The following is a 21610-nucleotide window of genomic DNA, read 5'->3' on the forward strand; positions in this document are numbered from 1 at the left end:
AGGAGAGAGATCTATTCTGAAACATGCATCGTTTTAATTTATTATTTAATTTGTAATTTGATTTTTTTTCGGTATTAGAACCAGAGAAAAAAAACTTACAATACCAAAGGGACTGGAATGGTTTCCATATGTGTAGGGCACATTATATATGTCTTCAAATTTCTCCTGGGTTAAACAAATGAAACAGATGAGTTTTGTTATGGTTATTACTATAATTTTTTTCCCACCTCCACCTCCAAAGTGCTAGGATTGCAGGCACCACCACTTTGTCCAGTAATATACAGCTTAGAGTGACTCATGACTAGGCCACAAGTAGAGAAAAGATTTTTTTTTTTTTTTTTTTTTTACCAATTATCTGTCAATGAATGGGTGAATGTTCTGAGTACAAGTCTTTGCCACAGATACAGATGAGTGTGTTCTCATGTGGTTGTAAAGTCTATGTAGCCCAAAGTAAATACACAGACATCTAGGCTCTTCTGAGTGAGGGTTGCCAGGAAAAGGATAATTACATAACCACAAGCCAGTGGTTTCTCTCAGGACCCTTCAGACTCTAAATCGCAGTGTAGAAATGAGTTAAAGGATCATAATTGTCCTTTGAAGAAGATGGGAAGTTTGTGCCGTCAGCCCCTCCACTGGTGTCCACCAAGTGCTATCAGTGTACTGGCACCGACTAGAGCCCAGGAATAATGCTAGACATATGGATGCTGGCTTAATCCCTTAAAGATGTCAGTCTCCAATTTGATTTTTCCTCCTGAGAGGGAAAACACAGTAACCTCAAGATTTCATTATAAAAGAAATAAATAAAACTCTGATTTTTTGCTGTTGTTGTTGCTGCTAAGGCTGGAGCTCCAGCCCAGGGCTTCTCACAAACGAAGCAAGTACTACCACAGATCTGTCTTCCAGCCCTAACAATCTCCTCACACTGTCGTAAAAATAATAAATCAGAAAGATAAACATGAAACAAAGTTATCAGCAGCTCACCCTGAGGTAACCCCCAGTATTACTCACATCTCTGTATTCTTTCTGGCGGTTGACTAATCAAAGGCAATGCAATGTAAATTTGAATACACATGCTTTTGCGTTTTCTAAAACGCTTTGCTTTTCAAGGCACTGTGGTCATCATCTCTCAGAATTTCTGACTTTATATCGCTGGAGCTGGGATGGAGGGAAGCTCTGGGGACCCCATGCTGAGTTCTGAAGGAAGCTTGACCTCACCCATTGCTTGGGGGGCTTAGGGTCTGTCCCCAGCTGCTGAAACACAGTTTCAAGCACACACACACACACACACACACACACCCGGGGGAAGTAGTGCCTGCAACATTTTCCTAGTTTTGCGTCAGTCAACACTGCTCTCAAAGCCTCCAGCTTTTGTTGATTGTGAAAAGGATCAGCAATGAAAATGAACTATTGCAATGTTTTTACTTTCTTTTCCCAAAACTGATTAAATAAATTTAGGAAGCAGCTGTGGCTTCCTGTAAGACACTTGAAAAAGTTGGAAGATGAACACTCCAGTCTTTAGGGGGAGCTTGGGGGGCAGTTGACATAGCCTAGCAATGCAGGAGGTCCTGGAGTCAATCTCCAGCGCTGGGTGGGGCAAGAGGACCCAAAGTTCAAGATTATCCTTGGTCACGAACAGTTTGAGGAGACTTTATGCTATATGAGGGCATCCTTCAAGAAAAAAAAAGAAAGCTACATTGCTTCGAGGCTTCAGAGGCCAGGCTTATGGAGAAGTTGCTGGGGTGATAATCTGGCAAGGCCCATGGCAGTTATCAGTTTTGGATGGGCTGCTTTTCTGGTCAACCATCTGCTGTTATTCATAGGTCATTGGACGTTCTGGGTTCCAAAAAGCCAAAGGAGGTTTAGATTATCGTGTCTTACGACATGTGTTAGCCCTTTCCTGGAATAGCTAACTTTGCAATTAATCATTAGGTTACATGAGGCATTGTTCAGGTTGCTGGAGACAGACAGACATTTTTCTTCTCTGGTGTGGTCACTGGCTAGTTACCCAAGCTCCTGTGAGTAACCCTAATTAAATAAATTCACACACAGAGAGAGAGAGAGAGAGAGAGAGAGAGAGAGAGAGAGAGAGAGAGAGAGAGAGAGAGAATCCCAGGGCAAGATAATAAAACATAGCCTTTCACCAGCTTGAACCTGCTGGCTGGCTTCATTCGGAGCTGTTGTTAACAGCAAAGCTAGTTCGGACCCAGGAATACACAGGCTGGCCCTGTGACCTCCACAGTTGTTGAATTGTTTATGTGAGCTCTCTCTCCCCCTCCTTCTCCCCCTCCCCATTTCCCTCCAGGTAGTATCTCTCCTTCCTGATTCCTCTTCCAAACCATTCCATGGCAGCCTACACTCTCTAAGAAGTCTTTCCATCCATTCTCTTCCCAACCAACTGGCCACGATTCCCCACTGTGAACAAGGAATACATCTACTAATTTAACTACCAGTAGATGGTTTGTTGTTGGGCTTTTGTATTCTTGTTACTTAGTTGTATTTGCTTTGGATTTACATAGCCTCCTTACAGCACAGACTGGCTTCAAAGTCACAAGCATCCAGACTCAAGCAGACTTTTTGCTGTTGTTGTTATGAAACAGTCTCCTATAGCCCAAACTGTCCTCCAAGTCACTACATAGCTGTTGGCTCTGAACTTCCCATCCTGCTGTCTCTATCTCCTGAGTGTTGGAATTACTGGAGTGTGTCACCATGTTTAGTTTTACAATGCTGGCATGAAACGCAGACCTTCTTGCATGCGAAGCAAGCACTCTACCAACTGAGCTGCATTCCCAGCCCTCTGCAAGCTCCATCCTCCGGGTGGTGGGAATGCTGCTGAGTGATCACTATGCCTAGACCAGGTGGGGAAACATCAAGCCCACCTGGCCAGCTCCTTCAGCATCACTTCCTCATGAACCAGATCCTACAGTGGCTGTGTGTGATTGGCTGACAGAGGAGATAGGAAACTGTCCTTATGGTCAAGTCCAAGACAGAAGGATGGGAAAGGTTAGTTTCGTTGACTTTGAGGACGTGAAATCACAGTCTTTATGGCTTGTTTGGGGGAGGGAATAATAAGCCAGGAACCACAGGTAAAAATGAAAAATATCTCAATCATATCAGAGACTCTGCCCGTCAGGCTTGCCTATGGTGGTCACGATGGCGTATGCCAAATGCTGGTCTTAATTCCTGTTATTCCTTCTACACTCATTGGAACAAAGAAAACGCAGTCTTTTCTCTCCCATTTAAAATTCTGCTATCTATACTAGTCTCACGTAGATAAGACACAGATAGCATATCGAGAGCTGCGGAGAGTTTCTTCTATGAGTTGTAGTCTAATAACATTACCTTTTTTGCTCAAATTGTCCTAAATTTGGCCATAAACTTCCTTGGAAGTATCTCCTACCCCCACTCAGCAGTGACTCACTCATTCATAAATCCTATTCTTGAGCCATGTGTCCCAGGCTCACCTTAGACCTTCTCCTCCCAGTCCTGAAGTCAGCAGGCTCTTTTTATTGAACAATGGCATTTGGTAATCAAGATTTGGGTAGTAGGTGTACCTTCCTTTTGGACGTAATCAGAATTTATCTTCACATACTTCTGCGGTATCTACCGGTGTATCTATATGTGCTGGTAAACTTGCTTGTCTCACGGCTCCTTTGGTCCTGGCACCTACCCAGGTGTTTTTAGTTTTAGTTTTTTAGACAGAATCTTACTGTGTCTCTCAGGCTGATCTAGAACTGGGCCTTACTGATCTTTCTGCTTTGGCTCCCCAAGTACCAGGGACTACAGGCATGTGCTACCTGGTTGGAAGTTTTGCTCATCTTTTCGTCCTCTAGTGTGTTCAGAAGCCTCATAGAGACCCCACCATTTGTACTTCCCAAGTTAACCCTGTCACAGCCATATTACTCCACAGAATGCTTGCGAAATATGAAAGCTATTCTCACCAGAAGCACTCACCCCTATCAAGTCTGTGCAGCTGCTCTCTCCTGAGAGCTCTGACCAAGGTTTAGTGCTAAAGATCAACCTTGGAGCTTGCTGGTGCTGGCAATGGCTCATCACCAACATCCGAGTTCTTAGTTTTGCTCAGCTGGTAGCACTTCTTCCTTACTGATGGGAAAGTCTCAGCATCTTTTTATATACTTAAGGTTTGTTTTTTTTTGGGGTTTGGGGGTTGTTTGTCTGTTTTTTGTTTTTTGAGACAATGTTTCTCTGTATAGCCCTGGCTGTCCTGGAACTCAGAAATCTGAACTCAGAAATCCACCTGCCTCTGCCTTCCAAGTGCTGGGATTAAAGGCATGCGCCACCACTGCCCGGTGGGTTTTTGGGTTTTTTGTTGTTGGTCGTGGTTTTTGTTTTTTTTCCTTTTCATTTCTTTTGTAAACTATTTGACCCTGTCTCTCTTGTTTTGTTTTTTATTTTTTCTTTCCTTTTTTTTTTTTTTTTGGTTCCTTTATTTGTTCTTTAAATTTTACTTATGTATATGAGTGCTCTATTTGCATGTACTCCTGCAGGCCAGAAGAGGGCACCAGATCTCTTTATAGATGGTTATGAGCTATAGATGGTTATATACTGGGAATTGAACTCAGGGCCTCTGAAAGAACAGCCAGTGCTCTTAACCACTGAGCCATCTGTCCAACGTGGATGATTTTTGTTTGTTTTAAACATTCTCAATGTCAAATTTGGCACCCTTTCTCCTTTTTTTTCCTGTTTGTTTTTTTTGTTTGTTTGTTTGGTTTGGTTTTTTTTTGTTTTTTTTTTTGTTTTTGTTTTTCGAGACAGGGTTTCTCTGTGTAGTCCTGGCTGTCCTGGAACTCACTCTGTAGACCAGGCTGGCCTTGAACTCAGAAATCCGCCGGCCTCTGCCTCCCAAGTGCTGGGATTAAAGGCGTGCGCCACCACCGCCCGGCTGGCACCCTTTCTCCTTATACTTGCTTTATTTACTAAATCTTCAAAAATGCCCCATTATTTGCATACTCCACTCAGTAGCAGGAAAGGGAAAAGAACTAATAGAGATATTTACTGAATATAATGATGATGGCCAACAGATGCAAACATTGAAAAAAACTTTAGAAGCCCCTTCCTCTTTGTCTCCCCCCTTTCTTATAGACAGAGTCTCACTATGTAGCCTTGGCTGGCCTGGAACTTACAGACATGTCTGCCTCTGCTATCCCAAGTGCTTGCATTAAAGGTGAACCCAGCCTGCCTCTTTTTAAAACTAAACCAATTTTATGGTTTAGTTCCTCTGAAATAACCAAGCATTGTTTGTGTGCTGTTTGCTAGGATTCAGAGGGCTGGATTGGCTCATAATTAACTATACTAAAGTACATGCAGAGTCAGTCAAGCATCTTTGAACACTCCTAGTCATGTGGAGAAGCATCTGCTCATACCCTTCATTTAAGGTTGTTCTTGGCGTCATATACCGCTCTCTTTTTTCATTCAAGAAAACTACCAACCTAGATGAGATCTAAAGAGAACAAAGCAAAGGTGACTGAAGAAAATCCTCACTGATATGAAAAGACAGAGCCAAATGGTCCATCTTTAAAAGCATCCTATTTAGGAGATGGTCTCAGGCTGTCATGGAACTCACTATGTAGACCAGGCTAGCCTTGAACTTACAGAGATCCACCTGTCTGCCCCTGCCTCCCATGAGCTGGAACTAAAGGTGTTTGCCACCATTCCTAGCCCTTTTGTGCCTTTAAAAATATGTCCAAATCTCTAAATAAAAATGACCCAACACCCTTGCTGCTTAATTCAGCAACGAAGTTAAAGCACCTACTGTGAGTTTAACACTGGACTTGATGCTAAAGACAGTGGGAGAAGAGGAAGGAGGCTGAGGTGGGGGCTAAGCAGGGGAGTGTGCCTGCTCCTCAACCTTGGGTGCTCAGTTTGATCCTCAGCACCCAAGTAAAAAGCCATGAGTGTCTGCACACGTGTCTCCCAGTGCTAGAGGGCGGAGACAGGAGGGATGGCTGGGGCTTGCTGGTCAGACCCTGTGTCAAGGGACTGAGAAATGGAGCAGGGTGTGTGGCGCCCTCTTCTGGCCTCCAGAGGCACACACTACTCACAACTGCATACACACTATATGTACAATACACACAAACACTTTTGTTTGTTTTTTTTAAAATAAGAAAGGGGGGGGTCCTGCTTTCCAAGAGACCCTCATAGACCATTGGCAGTCCTGAGTAAAGCCAGCAGCATATGACAGCAGGGCTTCTAGGCAGAGAGCTCAGGAAAGAATTTGAGTTTCACAACTGAGTTAGCCCCTCCCCCACCATTCCTGTTTTTCTTAGTAAATCTGTAGAAATGATAATTTCCTATGGCAGAGTAAATGCACAATGCAGCTCTAATACCTTGCCTGTGGATAAACCAGCTGACAGCATTACCACCCACAGAGATGTCCTTATCAAATCTCTCTGTGTTATGGCACTCTCCTATGGATTTGTATTCATTTTTAAAAAGCTGTCCATTAAAGTTGTCTACAGACTATACTTAGTGCTCTCGATCACGTGTGAGGTGGGCAAGCCAGTAACCACTTTGATTTCACAGATAAATAAATAAAAATGTAAGTGATTGAGATCACATGACTGGTTAGATGGCTCGTCTGAGATCGTGTGGCTTTAGAGATGAGGGCTTTAGAAAAGATACTGTCATTCCAAATCTACGTCACACCCCTGAACCTCAGCACTCTTCTGTAATGAAGAGAAAGTAGGAATAGCCTAACAAAACATACTCCATAAAGGCTTTGCTCAGCGGGAATTGTGACTGACACACAGCTGTAATGCCAGCACACGGAAGGCTTGAAGCAGGGCAGGATCATGAGCTTGAAGCAAGCCTGGGCTACATGATGAGCTGCTGACTCGGGAAAACAAGTCAGCATCCTCAACAACAAAAACAGAACACTAGGAAAGCGTTTGGGACGATAAGGACTCGCTGTCAGCATCCTCAACAACAAAAACAGAACACTAGGAAAGCGTTTGGGACGATAAGGACTCGCTAGCCCCTGCCACGAGTCATGGGTTAAGCTGCACGGATAGGAAGTTCAGGTTCTGGTAAATGTGAAATGACGGAGCAGCTTGGATTCAGGAGAGTTGTGTGAAAACCCGAGGCTGTCGAGCGAGAGAGGGAGGAGAGTGGGTTTGCACTAAGCTTAGGCTGTTTCGTTTAAGAAGAGGTTGTTTTGCACGGTTCCCCAACCCTACCCCTGTCCCAGGCCAATGGTTCGAGTCCCATCTTCTGGACAGCAGGGACCTGTATAAAAATGGCCTGCCATCAATCCCCTTTCGTTTCTTTCACCCATGAGAGACACCTGTTCACCTTACCAGTTCAGTGAATTCCTTTCCCCTGAGGGCTCTGTTCTCTTGGAGGTGGAGACTGAAAGGCTCTTTAGAGATCAACAAGTTGATTTCTCCAACCACCTCCTGTCCCTAGCCAGTGGAGCACAGCAGGAAGGGCTAGCTAGCTAAGAGGCGGTACCCGGCACACCCACCGAGCCTTCTAGAGCAGCTTCAGGCTGAAACACCAACATTTCTCTTTTTCAGACCTGGTCTTTTGAGATCTCGCATTGAAAATGGCTCAGGGACCAACAGTCATCGTGACTCAACCTGGATTTGTTCGTGCTCCCCAAAATTCCAACTGGCAAACCAGCCTGTGTGATTGCTTCAGTGACTGCGGAGTCTGTAAGTACCCGGAAGATGTCCCTATAATTAATACAACCCCCCTTTCCTCTCTGACTGTGTGGAAACTCGCTAACTCATTACAGGCTCCTGAGAATCCGGGAATGGTACAAGCAAACATCAAAGACCGTCTACACATTATACCTGATTCTTCTCCAGCCACCAATAAAAAAAAAAAAAATCAAGTTACCCCTAAAATAAATCCTTCAGTTAAGGTAACATTGAAAGCCTTAAATGATTCTAAAACTGAATGGGCCTGGCCTAGTAATTATAAACAGATTATTTATGAAACATTTTTACTTAAACCTGAGCCATTTTGTTTTGTTTTTTGAGATAAGGTTTCTTTGTTTTAGCCTTGGCTATCCTGAAACTCTCCGTAGACCAGGCTGGCCTCGAATTCAGAGCTCCATCTGCTTCTGGTGGGGATTAAAAGCCTACATCATCACTATCTGGCTAAACCCGACTTTTTATTTTTTTTATTTTTTTTTTTTTTTGTTTGGTTTTTCGAGACAAGGTTTCTCTGTATAGCCCTGGCTGTCCTGGAACTCACTCTGTAGACCAGGCTGGCCTCGAACTCAGAAATCCGCCTGCCTCTGCCTCCCAAGTGCTGGGATTAAAGGCGTGCGCCACCAACGCCCGGCCCGACTTTTTAAAAATGTATTTATTTTTATTTTATGTGCACTGGTGTTTTGCTTGCATATATGCCCTGTATGGGGGTGTTGGATCCCCTGAAACTGGAGTTGCAGGCAGTATGAGCTGCTATGTGGGCGCTGGGAATTGAACACGGGACCTGTAGAAGATTAGAGCAGCCAGAGCTCTTAATCACTGGGCCATCTTTCCAATCCCCTAAACCTGATTCAAAAAAAAGCAACAGCAATTAAATCTCTACTTGGGTGCACATACATTAAATCTTGTTTTATAGTTAGTCACATAGTGTTCAGTCACTGGACACTTTCAGAGAGCTTCCGCACCCTCTCAGAGAACGATCTTAATCCCTACAGTTAAGTTTCCCTGTATGCAGTAAGATCTCTCTGAGTAAACAGGGAAGAAAGCGAGGTGGGTGGTGAAGGGGACCAACAATTGTCCTCCGCGATTCAGGGAGGAGAGGTTTGCTTTGAAGCTTACTCCTCAGAACGGTAAGGAAGTTCACAAGCTTCAACTGGAAGCGGGATGGAACTTAGAACCGAAGGAAGCTAATAACTTTATGGAAGGCAGAAGCAACGAATTCCAGGCAAGTTCGTCCGCAACTTTCCATGGCTTCACTAGGAAATGGTGGCTGATTGGCTAACGGGTCCCACAACACAATTGTGACATCTGACAATCAAAATCGAAATTTAGACTACAGTAGTCAAAGTCCCTAAAGACTAACTTTTACTCCTCCAGCTCCAAGTTGCTATTCCATTATGTGAATATACACTTACTTGGAAATGTGAGTTTTAATGAAGGGCCACCAAGATGGCTCCGTGGGGAAAGTGACTGTGGCCTAGCCTCTCAGCCCGAGTTCTGTTCCCCAGGGCCCACATGGTAGAAGGAGAGGATCAACTCCTGAAAATTACCCTCTGACCCTCACACGTGTGTGCACACACTAAATAAAATGTAATTTTTAAAAGTTTGTGTGGGATGGCAGGGTGAGTTCCAATGCAGCCTTCCTTGTTGTGTGGCAAATTTCCTTCCTTCCTTCCTTCCTTCCTTCCTTCCTTCCTTCCTTCCTTCCCTCCCTCCCTCCCTCCCTCCTTCCTTTCTTTCTTCCTTCCCTTCTTCCTCTCTTTCTTTTTCTTCATTTACTTATTTTTCTTTCTTTTGTTTGTTTGCTCACTTGTTTGTTGGAGGCAGGGTTTCTCAATGTAGTCCTGGCTGTCCTGGAACTCTTTCTTGTAGACCAGGCTGGCCTCAAATTCAGTACCATCTGCCTCTGCCTCCTGGGTACTGGAATTAAAGGCGCACACCACCACTTGGTTTATGGTAGATTTTCTTAAATGAACATCTGGCCAAATTAATTTCTTACAAAATTCTTGGTGGTTCTTCCTGGCCTGATCGCATACATAAATACACACACACACACACACACACACACACACACACACACACACATATCCCAGGATCTTGGCCACTGTGAATGGATGTGACAAATGATCTCAAAGAGGCTTTGTTCTCCTTAGTCCATTGAAAACATTCCTAACCGTGCTCCACCGTTCAGCTCAAGCAGTAAGTACTTCCTACTTAGGGCCTCCTTGTAGGTGCCACGCTGAAGCGACCCGAGCATTCTAGGCTGGTTCCCCTCTTTCCTCTCTCCTAATCTTCCCTATTGTATCCCTACTGGATTGCGACTGGGGACATTGTTAGTACCAAGGTTTTTACCTGGGACATGGGTAGGTTTCAGAAACTTATACGTGAATGCCACTACTGGAAAGAGCTAGATCTTTGCCATGTATGGTCGACTCTTGAAATGATGGGGCGGGGTCATAATGAAATCCCGCCCAAACAACGAAGTCAGACTTGCAGCAGAAAGGAGAAAGGCCTCATCTTGGTGTAGCCAACAGGGCAGACTAAAGTAATGTGTACCCTTGTTTTCATGTTTCCAGGCCTCTGTGGGACCTTTTGCTACACTTGTCTTGGATGTCAAGTGGCAGCTGACATGAATGAATGTTGTTTGTGTGGAACAACTGTGGCGATGAGGACTCTCTACCGAACCCGATATGGCATTCCTGTGAGTCCTTACCTTTGCTATCATTCTAGCTGGCAACCGTAGTTACCCTATTTACTGTAGCTGTTGTAGGAGTGGCTGCCATTTGACCATATCCAAGCTCTGAACTTGATAGGCCAGAGTTTTGTAGCAGCTACAACCTTAAATTTGGCCGATGCAGCAATAATAGATCCTCCCCTTCTGTTCCTCAACATTCCATAAAGCAAGTATTTGCAATGTGTATGCACTAGGTAACTGAATTCTCCACAATGCTTATGTCTTGTTGGGGAGGGTCTGCCATGTTTTACCAGTGAAGACTTCAAAATGTGTAAGAGGCAGAGTCTTTGACCCAGAGAGGTGCCCTAGTAGCAGAGAGGGGTGTATCCAATCCAAACTGTCTGTGCATGCACTTACCATTATAACACAATATGAAATGGGATAGCCTTTTAATCAGAGTTACAGGGGGAAACAGTCAATGGGGTGTGTAGATGAGTCTGTGTATATATGCACATATTTCTATATATAATATAAGAATATACATATTACATATATATTCTTATATATACATATTATATATATATAACATATATATACACACACTTTTGCTTCCCTCTGTGTGTGACTATAGAGAGAAAGAGAGACAGAGATAAAGAAAAAGAAAGTCAGGGACTGGAGAGATTGCTTAGCACTTAAGGTTAAGGTTGCTCTTCCAGAGGTCCTGAGTTCAATTCCCAGCAACCACATGGTGGCTCACAACCATCTGTAATGGGATCTGATGCTCTCTTCTGGAGTACAGGTGTACATGCAGATACAGTACAAATATACATCTAATTAATTAATTAATATAAAAAGGAAATCAGAGAGAGAGAGAGAGACCCATTTGTGAAGCCATAAGTCCTAACCTTGGAGAGTAGGCTGTCAAGCTGGGTAGCTATTCATGGATAAACTGACATTCAAGTCCACAGGCAGTTTCCAAGCAGATTTTTTTTTCCTATTCAAGGGAAATCCTTTTCTTTTTTTTCTATCAAGGTCTTCAGCTACCCGAGTGTGATAACACACACCTGAAATTTTAGGACTTGGGAAGTTGAGGTGGGAAGATTGAGGGTTTGACACCAGCCTGAGGTACATAGCATGACCCTGTCAGAAGGAAGGAGAGTTAGGAGGAACAGGCCAAAGGAAAAAGCTGAAGAGACCTCAGTTGGTGACTCGCTTGCTCTGCCAGCCTAAGGACCTGAGTTCAATCCCAGCACTGGGGAGGTGAGGACACGTGGATATCTGCGGCTCCCTGGCCAGCCTCACGGAGCCTCGGGTCCCAATAAAAAGGTCTTCCACTAATCGGAAGAAAGGGCCATCTATGTTATGTGAAATGATCTGTTATATCTCAAGTCTACAGACTTCAATGTTAATTTTTATCTCAAGTACATCTTCAATAAACATCTAGACTGATGTTGAACATCTAGAAAAGGTAAGACATAAACTTAACCGTCACAGGGAGCAAACAAACGTGCAGTATTTTCTAGGAATCTATTTTAATTTCACTGAAAGTATTTTTTCACTTGAGAAATTTAACCAGTATTTTTTTTTTTTTTTTTTTGGTTTTTCGAAACAGGGTTTCTCTGTGTAGCCCTGGCTGTCGTGGAACTCACTCTGTAGACCAGGCTGGCCTCGAACTCAGAAATTCGCCTGCCTCTGCCTCCCAAGTGCTGGGATTAAAGGCGTGCACCACCACCGCCCGGCCTAACCAGTATTTTTTAATTACAAAATAAATAGCTAACTAATTTTTTTAAATACATAACAAACTTAAATAGAAACATGTGAAGTTAAAAAGTAAAAATTGAACCTTTTTGTTACCAAGTCTACTCCCTGGTAATAGACAATAACTTGTGTGCATCTTCAGATATGTTTCTCTCCTTGTAACTTGGAATAGGAATACATTTGGGTAAATGCTGATGGTTTGTAAATTGATAGTCTGGAGGGATATTTGGCAGTATCGCAGAGGGTGTGTATCCAGTCTAACACCTGCGACATTATCCACTCTTTTCTCCTATGCGTCTTCTGGAGCCCTGAGGCCCACACTGGGAGGCTCTGGGTTTGGACCTTCTGCACTTGCTTCCCAGGAGAACTGCCTTGGGGCAGGTTTGGCTCACTTCCCACTTTCCCTGTTCCCTGAGGCTTGAACTTAGAGAGTTTGTCTAGTGTAACGTCCCCACCTCTTCCGCCCACGGCTGCTTCCTGTTGTGAGTTCTATGACTCTGCTTGATCTTTCTCCTCTATGGATGGAGTTTCAGCCGCTCTGTATTTACCCCAAATTGCTTAGGATTTTTGGCCTTATTTCTCTGTTTCCTAGTGTGGATTTGTTTTTTAATGGATGAAAGAAAGCCCTGGAGCAAATAGTTCTTTAAATGATTTCATTTTAGAGACTGCCATTCCCTGGCTTCCTTTGCCTAGAGCAATGTTTTTCTCTTTTCCTTTGGATATTCGCTTCTCGAGGTGGGCTTTACCTACACACTCCACAGAGCACACGAGGCGTTAGTCCCCTTGCCTTCCCAGTTCCCACCCTATGTCGTCCTACACAGACAGCTCTGTGTTCCTTTGTCTGATTCCATGTCCAGGTTTTATATTTATAAATTTATCACAGTCAATATCTTACTTACAGTGAGTGTGGTTACATTTCCTGCCAAACTTTTACTTTTTTTTTTTTTTTTTTGGTTTTTCGAGACAGGGTTTCTCTGTGTAGCCCTGGCTGTCCTGGAACTCACTTTGTAGACCAGGCTGGCCTCGAACTCAGAAATTCGCCTGCCTCTGCCTCCCAAGTGCTGGGATTAAAGGCATGCGCCACCACCACCCGGCCAAACTTTTACTTTTTAAATTAGTTCTTAGGAGTACTTTGACCCCAAGTTCTTTGCCACTTCCCTAAATCTCTTCCCAAACCGCTTGCTGCATCACGTGCCCCAGGACTTTTCTTTTCTTTTTTTTTTTTTTTTTTAAAGATTTATTTATTTATTATATATGAGTACATTGTAGCTGTCTTCAGACACACCAGAAGAGGACATCAGATCCCATTACAGATGGTTGTGAGCCACCATGTGGTTGCTGGGAATTGAACTCAGGACCTTTGGAAGAGCAGTCGATGCTCTTAACCACTGAGCCATCTCTCCAGCCCAGCCCCAGGACTTTTCATCCTGATGTAATTGCTTTGAGCCCAGTGGCGTCCTGGCTGTGAGATCTGATGCTCTAAGTCTCCTTCTTGGACTCTTGGACTTGGTAGTTTGATTGACTCTTACATTCTCAGAATTATAAAGTACTGGAATGAAGAAGCAATTGTTGCATGGAAGTCAGCTAATGTTTTACTAAAGGTATCAAAACTGAATCCAGGACAAATGAGATGGCTCAGCAGACAGAAAAGCACTTCTGGCCAAAGTGGAAGACCCAAGTTCAATTCCCAGGACCCACAGGGTGGAGGGAGAAAAATGACTCCTACAGGTTTCCCCTTGACCTCCATGCGCGCGTTCCCGCACACACGCACGCACATGCGCATGCACACACACACACTCACACACACAAAGTAAAGAAACCGTATGAAGTAATAAACAGAATCCAAAGACTCGGTGCTTTTGGCTCTCTTTAAAATGCCCCACAAAATCCACAAGCAGTGTTAGCTGTCATTCATTCATTCATTCATTCATTCATTCGTCTTCTGTGTCTTCCACAGGGATCTCTTTGTGATGACTACATGGCCACCATCTTCTGTCCTGTTTGCTCTTTGTGCCAAATCAAGAGAGATATTAACAGGAGGAGAGCCATGAACGCCTTCTAACCAGCTGGACGGTGAGTCAGGGATTAGGGGCTGGGGAAAGTTATTCATTGTTTGGAATAACAATTCAGAAGTGGCAGTGTCTTAAGTCTCCTGTGCCATCTCATTACAATAATGTAATATAATTGGTTTTGATTTTTCCTTCTTTTTTTTTTTTTTTGGTTTTTCGAGACAGGGTTTCTCTTTATAGCCCGGGCTGTCCTGGAACTCACTCTGTAAACCAGGCTGGCATCGAACTCAGAAATCCGCCTGCCTCTGCCTCCCAAGTGCTAGGATTAAAGGCGATTTTTCCTTCATTTGAGCCACATTTACTAAATAATGGTGAAGTTTTATAAACTTTTCAGAATTATTTTGGTACCTTTGGTTGTGAGCCTCTATGTGGGGCTGGGAACCAAACCCAGTTTCTCAGCGAGAACAAATGCTATTGACTGCTGAGCTCTCTCTTAAGCATGCCCTAAATAATTCTTGAAAGATGTGTAAAAAAAGAAAAGAAAGAAAGAAAGATGCCTTCAATGCTGTTCATTAGTTTAGCACATAATGTATTGAGTATCTAGTATTGCATAAAAAAAGATCAGCTAGGTGTTGCTGTAAACAAAGATGAACTAGTTTCTGGTCCTTACAGCTTTGTGCTCAAAAGATACCCCTAAATAGAACTCTGTGTATTCATGCCTTTAGACAGAGTGCCATAGGAAGATCAAATCTGTAGGGGAGTGGACCGCAGTTTCTCGAAAGCAGTGGGCTTGGGTTCTACAGAAGTTTGTCATTAGTTCGCCAGAGTGACTGTGAGAGGAAGCAGAGTGGGCTGGTTTCAGCTGTGGGCGGAGTTGGGTGGCACAGCGCAATTACCTGGCCAAGAGCTGCTGTTACTTCCTCTAAGGCCCAGGGTAAAGAGGCATCAGTTCCCAGAATCCCTCAGGAAAGGCCATGTGAAGAAAGTGCCCCACGAAGCAACGGGAAAGAGCAACCCAAGGCAACCCTGAGGGTGAGGTCAAGTTAAAAACACTCTGACCTCCACAGAGACTCCCTCCTGGGCTTGCACTGAGCAGAACCTTCCAGAACCAGGGAACATGGAAGAGTGGTCCTAGTTTTCAGGCCAGCCTCAGGGACTTATAGTGGGTGGACACATGTGATTCGTATAAATCAAAACAGAAGGTGGCTTTGAACAACTTCTGTGAAACTATGGAGCAAAAAAGTTTCTTTTAAGGAAAAATCATACATCTTTATGGGCTTGGGTCAATATGACTGGAACACACAGTGTATGTAAGGAAACAATGAAACAACAGATTTTTTTAAAAAGTGAGTTTGCCTTGGCATGCCATAGATGGATACAAATGCTGGGTGAGCATGGGGAAATTCGAGATTTTAAGTGAGTAGAGCCGTACTTGAGAAAAGCAATAAGTCTACGGTCCAATGGGCAGGGTAAAGGCCAGAGATAAAGACATGGGGACACCGCTAAATACATACATTGTCCACATAAAAACCACAGCTCTCATCCTTAAAGGAATGAGAGAGAGTTTACTCCAGAGCCATTATGAGTAGCCATAGCCCAGAAACACAGATCTAAGTCACCTCAAATGCCATGTTCCCACACGGAAGCAGCTGTACAGGGTTTTATAATTCTACAGGACAAAGAGTCATAAAGGATGATAGGCAACTTTAAACTGCACTGGTGGGTGGGTACCACCAGAAAGGTGGGCGCAGTGAGATGAGGGATGCTGTCTTACAGGCCCAAGGTGTTACCTGATGACCTTCTTAGCTCTTGAACTGGTGGGAGCTAGTGTCCTGCTAAGTGAATAGCTTTTAAGAGCTCCTTTGATTCATTATCACAGACAGAAGTTCAGATACAGACAGGGGCAAGGAATGGCTGCCCCAGAAGTCTGTCACTAGCCCAAGACAAAGTTACTAACCTCTGAACGTGTCTCCACATTACTGAAATTCCAATGGGACCATCCATCTCTGCAGAATCTGAGCCTTTTCAGGAGATTTTTGTTCACAGACAGACACAGCTTTTTTAGGAGTTTCCATTGGACAGTGTCAACAAACCTTACAACCACATACACATACTAACAAGTCAGGACAACTGAACTTTGGTTTTTAATCTCAGAGAAATTAGCTCACTGAATCTTTGAGCTGGTTTGAAGTAAAATGTCTTCGATGGTTCTGACTTCCAGTGGTCAACTTAGATAGCCTATGCTGTTCACTGACAGTAAAACTGAACACAGAATTGAAGGTGAAGCCGAGTTGGTAGAGTGCTTGCCAAGGATGCACAAAGCCCTGAGTTCAATTCCCAATACTTCATAAAATAGGCACACACCTACAGTCCCAGCATTTGAGAAGGGAGGCGGTAGAGGCAGGAGGATCAGGAGTTCAAGGCCAGTCTCTGGTACAGAGTGAGTAGGAGGCCAGCCTGGGCTATGTGAGACCCAGTTTCCATACAAAACAAATCCATCTATAGGGCTAGAGAGAGGTCACAGGTTCGATTCCCAGCATCCACTTGGTAACTCACACCATCTGTAACTTCAGGGAATTTGCTGTTTTTTTCTGGCATCCATGGGCACTGGGGACACATGTGCACAAACAGGCATGCAGGGAAAATAGTCATACACACAAAAAAAGTTAAAATACAAATAAACCAACAAGAGAAGTCTGATTCACTATCCAGTGAGAGCTTGGTAAAGATGAGAGGTCTCTGAATAATGTTGTTAACATATTGTTAATAATGTGTTGATATTGGCTGTCAGCTGTGATAACCCTCCCACGTTAACACCTGACGTAACCAACAGGAAAACAGGCTCAGGGTGTCTGGGAGCTCTGAATGATCTGTGTGACTTCTCAGTGTTTCTAAAATGATTCTGTAAATTAATGTTTATTAATAATAAAAAAGTAGATTGAGACATTCAGAAACTGTTTTCTTCTTTCCTCACAGGAGAGAGCTTGCGCTGAAGCCGCTGAATTCAGCACACACCCCTTCAGCCTGAGTCTTTCCAAATCTTTGGCAACTGAGATTACATTTAATTACAAAATGGTGGAACCTTTTAAATTGGGATTTTTGATTTATTTTAAATGGTTTCTCCTTCCTCTCATATCATCAAATATTCCAGCTTATAATTTTTTTTACATTACATCTTAAATATAAACCAAATAAAAAGATTTTGCTACGAAGACTGTTGTGTTTTGTTGTGTTGTGCAGTGCTGGGGATTAACCTTAGGGCCTCTTACGCTAAGTAACTGCTACAGCCACAGCCACACCTTAGCTTGTCCTCCATGCTTTATGCATCTTGGCCTTCATTCAAATGCTTTTGTCATTAATAAATTTTAAGGGTACAGTCTCATCATTCCCACCCATGGTTCAGGGTCTGGATGGTAGACTTTCAGCAACCGTGATTCAGCATTTTGATACTTGAAGCTTGAGTTGGGATCTGGATGGAAGCTATAATCTACCGATAATGACCTTTTCTCAGACAGTGGACATTTTCAGTCCTTCTCTGTTCCTTATCAACATGTGCACTGACCCAGCAGACTGTGCCATGTGCATCCCGGGCCTGCATGTGCACAGACCCAGCAAACTGTGCCGTAAATATGAGAAGAAATTCAAAAGTAATAAAATTGTTAGTATAAAGGGCTTGCCAATAGATTTTCTTAGAAGACATTAACTCACTCGAAGTAGAATTTATCTAAGGAAGCAATGCCATCAAAATACCTCAGAGATAGCCAATAACCAGGCTCACTAGAGATAAGCAAAATTTGCGATACAAAACCATAAAAGTTTATTCACCAGGATTTAGCAACCATTAAGCCCCATCCCCAAAGAACCTGCTTCTAACAGGCAGCTGAAGGGGACAGCCACCATTAGGTTTTGGTCTGCCCTTATGTCCCCTGTGCTCCTTCCTATCAGGAAAACAATCCTGACAGGTGGGCAAGCTGGACCTGGGTAACAACTGTTTGAAAAGAGCAATACTTCAGAGATAAATAATTCCGGGGTGCCGCCTTTGCTATGTAAATCTCCCATCCTTCCAAGTGACTGGATTTGCATTCTCCTATTCCTATTTAAATTGCTCAAAGCATAATCTGGGGTTGGAACACAAAAGAGAAGTAAGGAGGACAGTGTATGTAAATGAGCCTAAGGTGCATAAGAGACAAATCTACTCAAGGCCAAAGTCATGTTAGCTAAAGTCAGCCTTGAGCTTCCATGAGGGCCTTCCTCCTTACATTCCTGAGAGCTAGGAGTGACTGCCCACTGGAAAAGTGTATGATTTCTGTAACAGTACTAATAAAGCTTTCACTGTCAAAGTCCGTGACTTGGTTTTTGAGTCCGCTTCGTTTGTTAGGGTCAGGGAGAAAGGAAGGTAAAGTGTCCACTTAAGACATTTATTGTTGCCGGGCGGTGGTGGCGCACACCTTTAATCCCAGCACTCGGGAGGCAGAGGCAGGCGGATTTCTGAGTTCGAGGCCAGCCTGGTCTACAGAGTGAGTTCCAGGACAGCCCGGGCTATACAGAGAAACCCTGTCTCGAAAAACCAAAAAAAAAAAAAAAAAAAAAAAGACATTTATTGTTAAACTTCAGTGAGATAAAATCTAGGCACCTGCATGTCAGAGAGAGCAATGGTAAATACTCTGGCCCTGCCTTTCCAGCTCATGAAGCAGGGTGCCTTGTGGGGCTCTGCTCTCCTCCTCTACACCAAACATTGTCCATCCATGGCTTTCACTGCCTGCAGATCCCACAGAGGACCCCAACACATTTCCTAAAACATATACTCATACAAACATGCATACACACATACATATATAGCACACACACATACATCATACATACATGCAGGCAAAACATTCATACACACACACACAAAAAAAAGTCTTCTTTAAAAAGACAAAGGAAGCCAGGCAGTGGTGGCCCACGCCTTTAGTCCCAGCCCTCAGGAGGCAGAGGCAGGTGGATCTCTGAATTCCAGGCCAGCCTGGTAGACAAAGCAAGTTCTAGGCCAGCCTGGTCCTGTTCCAGGACATCTAAGGCTATGCAGAGAAAAACTCTGAAGACTTTCTTCTGATATTTCTGGCGTGACAGCTCTTACACATGCTCCAGTTCCACTTGCCACTTCGGCTTGGGAAGCTTTTCCTGTCAGCAGCTCCAGCATCTACAGCTTTAGGCTATCTCTTCTCTTGGCAGCTCCGGTCTAATGACAAGCTCAACAGTGGCATTTGTTATTGTTGTTTTGTTATTTTCCTATTTATTTTGTGGTGGTTTGAATATACTTGGCTCATGGGAAGTGGCACTATTAGGAGGTGTGGCCTTGTTGGAAGAGGTCCATCACTGTGGGAATCGGCTTTGAAGTCTCACCCAGTGCAGGAGACCCTCTTCCTGGCTGCAGGCAGAAGAGATTCTTCTGGCTGCCTTTGGATCAAAGTGTGGACCTCTCAGCTCTCCTAGTCCTATGCCTGCCTGCATGCTGTCATGCTTCCTGCCATGATGATAATGGACTAAACCTCTGAAGCTGCAAGCCAGCCCCAGTTAAATGTTGTCCTTCTAAGAATTGCCTTGGTCATGGTGTCTCTTCACAGAAAATTAACCTAAGGCTGATTTATTTATTTATTTATTTATGATGGTTTTCAGTATAGGGTTTATCTGTAAGAGCCCCAGGTGTCCTGGAGCTCGCTCTGTAGACCAGGCTGATGGCAAACTCACAGAGATCCTCCTGTCTCTGCCTCCCAAGTGCACCACACACCTGGTTCGTGGTGGGTGCTCTCATGCGCTTATTTTTTGCACTTCAATCCTGAGTTCCAGCTTTCTGTTTATCTATTCTTTTTCTATTAGATCCCCTGGCATGTTAGTCACGGCTGTTTTCGATTCCTGGTCTGATAATTACCCCCTTGTATATTAGTCTTGTTCTTATGCCTGAAATTTCTCTTACAATGGGTGTCTTATCTTTTGGGGTATCTAAGGGTTTTACTGCTGTGAACAGACACCATGACCAAGGCAAGTCTTATAAGGACAGCATTTAATTGGAGCTGGTTTACAGGTTCAGAGGTTCAGTCCATTATCATCAAGGCGGGAACATGGCAGCATCCAGGAAGGAACATGGTGCAGGAGGAGCTGAGAGTTCTACATCTTCATCTGAAGACTGCTAGCAGACTACTGACTTCCAGGCAGCTAGGATGAGGGTCTTAAAGCCCACACCCATAGTGACACACCTACTCCAACAGGGCCATACCTTCTAATCCTACCACTCCCTGGGCTGAGCATATACAAACCATCACATGGGGTGTTTGGGATTTTTTGGTTGGAAGTCAACATGATGTAGCAGGCTAGTGTTCCTTAGGTTTTTGGTAGGTTTCACGCTGACCTGAGTAGGAACTAGGCTGGCTGTTCCCTGTTGCTCTAACAAGAAAATGCTACAGTTTCCTCCTAGTTGTTCTGAGGAAAAATCCCTCAGAATCCCTTCTCTGGGTCTGTCTTGTACTCTCAGTCATAATTTAGTGGATCCCTGATGTTGTGGTAATATTTGGGAAACACTTTATAATACTATGGTGTTTGGTTTTTTTAAACTTTGTATGGTGTACATGTGAATAGAGCCATACATGTGTCACTCATTGTGTACATGTGGAAGTCAGAAGACAAGCTTAAAAACTTTTCCCAAGGTGTTTATCTTTTATGTGGAAGTATGTTTTGCCTGCATACATCTCTACGCCGCCCCACTGGTGCCTTCAAAGGCCAGAAGTGGGGGACAGATTCCCTGAAACTGGAATAACAAATGATTATGAACTACCGGGTAGGTGCTTGGAATTGAACCCAAGACCTCTGGAAGAGCAAGCAGCCAGTGCTCTAAGCGCTCAGCCACCTCTCCAGCCCTGGAAGACAAGGTCTTTGGGTAGCTCTCTGCCTGCCACCCTGTTTTGCAGCAGGGTCTCCCTTGGTTTGCCACACCGGGCTTGGCTTGAGTCTCAGGCCGGTTCCGCGTCTCTCACCATGCAGCTCGTCACAGTGGTGTCTGGGCTAGAGACACCATCACCTTCCCTGGGCTTTAGGGGTGACCTCAGGCCAGCTTGCTTGGAAACAGCGTTTACCAGCTGAGTCATTGTGCTGGCCCCGTATGTCTGCTTCTTATTTAGCTCGGATCCCTGGGCTTTGAACTTCAGAAGTATGTCTACTGCTCCTAGGCTGGCAGAAAACTGACGTAAAGGAGGCTAGAACTGTACACTCATTCTCTAGGTCAGACAAAGCCCAGGCAAAGGAATTCCCTTAAAAGTCAAGACTGTCTTATAGAAAATAATTTGGGTATTATTTCAAAAAGGGTAGACTTTGTTGCAGGATATTTGATCACAGCGTGAACCCTGAGACTGAACTGTTTACTGAAAATACCTGTTTATAGTTGTGGTGTAGTTCAGTCCTTAGCACCTTTAATCCCTCTGGCTGGAAAACAGACACACCCTTAGTACATACTTTAAATTCAA

General features: G+C 44.0%; 1 protein-coding gene across 1 annotated transcript in view; it reads left to right on the forward strand.

The window, feature by feature from the left end:
* Positions 1-17204, forward strand: part of Plac8 (placenta associated 8) — a 20421-nt gene extending 3217 nt beyond the window's left edge. The window contains exons 2-5 of the mRNA XM_028773736.1: positions 7533-7670; positions 10250-10374; positions 14063-14178; positions 17091-17204. Of these exons, the coding sequence (XP_028629569.1) occupies positions 7562-7670; positions 10250-10374; positions 14063-14167 (339 nt within the window). The 5' untranslated portion in view covers positions 7533-7561 and the 3' untranslated portion in view covers positions 14168-14178; positions 17091-17204. The remainder of the gene's footprint in view (positions 1-7532; positions 7671-10249; positions 10375-14062; positions 14179-17090) is intronic.
* Positions 17205-21610: the final 4406 nt, after the last annotated feature.

The sequence above is a fragment of the Grammomys surdaster genome, unplaced genomic scaffold (genome assembly GCF_004785775.1).
Source record: "Grammomys surdaster isolate TR1022 unplaced genomic scaffold, NIH_TR_1.0 233, whole genome shotgun sequence".
Taxonomy (NCBI): Eukaryota; Metazoa; Chordata; class Mammalia; order Rodentia; family Muridae; genus Grammomys; species Grammomys surdaster.